This window comes from Bidens hawaiensis, unplaced genomic scaffold (genome assembly GCF_021521415.1).
Source record: "Bidens hawaiensis isolate Kalapana, Puna unplaced genomic scaffold, B.hawaiensis_p1.1 tig00026616_1, whole genome shotgun sequence".
In the NCBI taxonomy this organism is placed as follows: domain Eukaryota; kingdom Viridiplantae; phylum Streptophyta; class Magnoliopsida; order Asterales; family Asteraceae; genus Bidens; species Bidens hawaiensis.
The window spans coordinates 322,590-327,712 of NW_027494280.1; the positions used below are offsets into that span (position 1 = coordinate 322,590).

Genomic DNA, 5,123 nt, shown 5'->3' on the forward strand with positions numbered 1-5,123 from the left:
ACGCAAACCACGGGTACTAAAATGACACTTAACTCAACATAAAATAAGCTATAATCTACTTTAAAATATAAGCATAATCTAAAAAATAAAAGCCAGGCCAAACACTCCTAATTGGACTTGATCTAAACCCGTTTTCAGAACTTGGATCCGAATACCGCCTAAAAGGCAATTTGAATTTGATTTCGAATTCAAAGGAACAAATCTCATCGTCACACACACACACACACACACACACACACATAGTGTGACAATGGATCTGAAGCTGATAATTGAGAAAGGACCAAGAGAAGGTGAAACCCTATCTTACTCACCAGACTCCTCCTCCTTAATCAAAGTCGGCCGAGTAATTAAGGGCAACACCTTCGCAATCAAGGAATCTGGTATCTCATCCAAACACATGTGCATCCAATTCGATAACCAACTCAACCAATGGATCGTCTATGATCTCAATTCCTCCAACGGCACCTTCGTAAACACCCAAAAGCTTGACCCTCACGTTCCTTCCGTCATCAACAACGGCGACCGGATTAAGATCGGTGAGTTAACGTCAATTGTTGTGATGATTGAAGACCAATCGTCAACTGCTGCTGCTTCTGCTGTTGGTGAGGATGAAAATACCGATTTAGGGTTAGGGTTTGGTGGTGGTGATTTGGGGAAAGTTGAGCCGGTGGTGAAGAAGCGGAATATGCGAAGTAATGCTAAGAAAGGTGTGGATTCAAGGAATGAAGTGGAAACCGTAAGTTCGAGGAGGACGTTGAGAAGTTTGAAGAAGGACGGCGTGAGTTTAGTTTCGACGTTGAATCAAATTCCTGAGAATTTGAATGTGGATGTGTCGGAAATGGTAAACGTTTCGGTTCCGGTGGAACCGAAAATTACTAGAGGGAGGAAGAAGAAGATTCCTGATTTGGATCAGACGAAACCTGCAGATGCTGTCGTTGTTGAACCGGTGAGAACGACCCGAGGAAGAAAGAAAGCGTTGCCGGTGGAGCCTTTGGAGGATAATTTGAACAATGTGAACGAATGTTTACAAGTTGGTGATGGAAATGAGGCCACTTTAGGGAAGAATTTGAGTGCGGATGTAGCGGAAATGGTAAACGGTTCGGTTCCCGTGGAACCTAAAATGACTAGAGGGAGGAAGAAGAAGATGCCAGAGCAACTTCCTGATTTAGATCATACGAAACCTGCAAATGTTGTTGTACCAGCGAGAATGACCCGGGGAAGAAAGAAAGCGTTTCCAGTGGAGACGTTGGAGGATACTTTGAACAATGTGACTGAATGTTTACAAGTTGGTGATGGAAATGAAGCCACGTTAGGGGAGAATTTGGAATCAAACAATGAACCTGTTGAAGAGCAGTTGGAGAAAATGGTGTCAACTCAAGAAGGTTGTGAAGGTTCATCGAAGGGAAAGAAGGAAGATATGAAATATGGGTGTTATAATGAGAAGTGGAATGATTTGGAGAAGATGACAGTAGACGACTTTTTTGATTACTTGGAATGGCAATTTGCTAAAGAGATTTGTGAGAAGTCGGAGAAAATTATTGCGGATATGACAGAGAAGGCTAGGAAATACCATGAGTTTAGACGTCAAATAAATGAATCTGGTAAGGGTAAAAATTAGTTGCGTACTAGACCGAGGAGAATCTGGCCAACCAAGGTCATGGAGTTTGAATCTGCGAACATAAACACCGTCCACAGTTTAAATGCTGGCCACTCTTTGCGGTTTAATGGTTTGTTAGCTATTGGTTTTAGGCATTTGCTTGAAGATTAAACCTTCAACAGCTAGTTAGGTTTGTGGAAAGTTAGTTTGATTTGTGCTATATGCTGATATAAATATATTATAACATTTGCATACTTTCTGACTTTTTTTGGGAAGATTTTCTGTTAGTTTCAATATGAGAAATGGTATTTCATTTACTTTTATGAATTCTTGTTTTTGGTATAGAATATTTGCCATCTCTGTTTGTGTATTGATGCAAAGTTGGATTAAAAGGGTTTAGACTTTAGATAAACGTGATAAAATTTTGTATGAAGAAAGATAAAGTGAAAAATACTGTAAGTGGTTGGCTGAATTCAGCTTACCATGTTGTTTGAGGTTGTTATTTCATGTTTATGTAGTGGTTATCTTTCGTAGTTGCCTAAAAAGTGATTAATAGTAAATAGTGAAAGGTTGAATTCTGTTGCAGGTGCTATCGACTTGACTTTTTTGTATAAAATGTAACATTTTTGAGAAAGATCCAGGAAGGTCAAAACCTTGATAAGTATTGACAATGAGTTTTTTGTGTTAAATTTGGTTTCATTATTAATGGAAAGATATATGTTATATGTGATGCATAGCATCCATTAGTTGTGCTTTGAACAGAGTGTGTGATGAGTACTACACCATGTCTTTTCAGCAATCAAAATGCATACCCTGCTTATCTCAAGTGAGATTGCTAGCTTCTGCTATACTCAAGACATCTAATACCAAAGAGATCAGTTATGTCCCTGATATCCATATATGCTGACATGGCACAGTTGTTGAGGTACATTTGACAGGTAGGGGTGAGTCAGCAGAACATGAGAAGTTCATGTCTGCCAGGTGTTACAGAGACATAGTTTGGAAAAACAAAGAAGACCGAAAGTTAACAACGGAAGACATGATATTGCCATGCTAATGAGCTTCATTGACAGGTGATTTAATTTCATTCGAGTCAAGGTTGAGTTGTTATGATTAAATTTTCAGTACTTGTGGAATATTGAATCAATTTTTTGAACCCACTATTTGGATCTAGTTTGCAAAACTATGGAGCAACGCAGATCCAAGTCAAAGCTCCATAATGTCACTTGACCGGTTACATTAACTGCCACAAGCTGCCACCATGAAACCATTAGTCTCAATGATGTAGCCTCATCAACAGTTGACTGATCTAAGTCAACAACTATGAAAACTTTAAGGATATCTAAATAAATTGGACCACATAAAGAGTATTTTTAGTGGCTTCATTAGTTGATTTTCTTGTAGTTGTTCTCGAGACACTTGTGGCTATATCTTGTATAATATGAAATGCTTGTTTAATATAAAGTTTTTCATGATATGCAGTAATATGCCTTGTTTTACCTTTTTTTTTCATACAAATCCTGTACATATTAACGTCTTTGTTATGTTTTCCTTTTCAATTTTTTTAGAACAAATCATAGTTTTTTTTTTTTTTTTTTTTTTTTTTTTTTTTTTTTTTTTGTTTGTTGTTTTTGTTGCTAAGGCTATTAAGTAAGTAACATGATTCATTTCATAACTTTGACCCATCTTGACTTTAGAACAAACCAACCCATTCTGCAATGTATAAATGTCCCATAATTGGTCAAAAGACAACGTACCAGTAGATATAAACATCAGCAACATCAGGTCATGACTCACAATATTCAGATCAATTTAATAATCGTTAACTGTTAAGCTTTAAAATTGCAGTTTTTGGCCATTCAAACGTTAGACTTGATAAAATAACCAGGCTGAGGTTTTTGACCAGTTTCATACTTTCTCTATATTATAGATACGTTTCATTTATAATCCTGTAGTAAAATGGGTCAATACAGAGAAGTAAAACGAGTCATATGTGTAAAAATAGAGTGAACCACTTCATAACCACACTCAATATGTTACGTATTCTGCCATTGGTGTTAGGGAGTACCTAGATTTTGTACTCAGCTGGGTATGCATTCATCTCATATAATGAACCAATATATTTAACCATTGATATAAAATAATTGCAACAATATCATGGTAAAATCAACATCACATATTGTATTACAAAAAGTCTACCTACACAAGTCACAAGAACAATTACAGAAAAGCAACTGATCTAATCATACAAAAAAATATCATGAAAAATGTTAATCTATAGGAGTCTCTATTTGATTTCGCATGCTGCTGCACGCATCATGGGCTACAACATTGGCTTCACCGTCCATTGAGTGAACATCATGTTTTAAAACTTATTAAATTGAGTGGCTCGCTTGTTAACCCAAGTGAAGGCCATTTCATTACGTAAGTTAATATTCTAGAGATTTTTAGTATACTACTAAGGATCACTGGATCAAATAAGGAAATAAAAGCCAAGGTACTGTCCATCACAAATTACCAATTTGTAAATCTACTGGGCATTATATAAAACATATGATACACAAAACATATAAAACAGATCATCTGACAACTATCACTGCATGATGCAAAAGTACTTAAAAATATTTGTAATGAAATCTTTAAACCAGAAAAATCCATATGTCATGTGTTATCGTGGGCATCAAGTCATTCACGAGTACAAATAACAATCATTTATAAATTTCTAGAAAAAGTCTAATTTAAGCAATTCATAAAATACAATTGAATATAGAACTCATCAATGGAATCGAGAAGAGTATTTGCAACCTCTTTGTATTAACAAAATCTATTTGCATATAGAAAGAATTTGAAGAGAACTCATCAAATTTGAAGGAATGGTTTTATACTAACCTCATTATTGAGGAAGCATTATAATTTTGATTGCACACGCTTTATGGGATTTTTATCAGAGTTTGATCGATTTTAATAGAGGAATGATATAGGGGAGTTGAATTTTGCCCCACGTAAATAGAGAATTAAAAGGATTAGTTGAATTTAATAAAAAAAATACGTAGTGTTGATGAGTTTCGGATCTAAGTTAGACGTATCCCATATTTACTTTCCTCCTTTTATTTTCAAATGCATTTTCTATAGCTGCCTAGCTGAGTACTGAGGATGAACGCAAATTTTGGAACTTAAAGAGAGATTCTTCACAAGAACAGAGTCTAAAAATTTGGGAGTGGTCAAAAAACATGTGCTTGGTTTGATAAGTGGCACATGTATTGATCATAGCAATGTCAAATATCACGAGACAAGAGCTTCCAATCTAGTTAGACTACCAAGTCTTAATAATTGTAAAAGCCAAATTAGATATGATTATAATACTAAACTGCTGAAAGACAAGTGTGCATAATAGCAAGGTAAGTAATACGATTTTGTCTTAAGTAAAAGGGGTTGCTTGTTATTTTAAACAATTTTTTTTTAATTCAGCTTATTTATGATTTGAGTTGTGTAAATTTTTTTTGTTTGTATATAAATAGGTTTGGCT

The 5,123-nt window shown here is 35.3% G+C and overlaps 1 protein-coding gene across 1 annotated transcript; it reads left to right on the forward strand.

Annotated features, from left to right (window-relative positions):
- The first annotated feature begins 218 nt into the window (after positions 1-218).
- On the forward strand, positions 219-2,670 carry LOC143573709 (uncharacterized). Its single transcript, XM_077058514.1, has one exon. It carries the CDS (start codon positions 251-253, stop codon positions 1,616-1,618), a length of 1,368 nt encoding a protein of 455 aa, XP_076914629.1. The 5' UTR covers positions 219-250; the 3' UTR covers positions 1,619-2,670.
- The last annotated feature ends 2,453 nt before the right edge of the window (positions 2,671-5,123 follow it).

What these genes read in the sequence shown, in the direction of transcription:
- LOC143573709 (XM_077058514.1), top strand. Translation starts at nt 251, where the DNA reads ATGGATCTGAAGCTGATAATTGAGAAAGGACCAAGAGAAGGTGAAACC.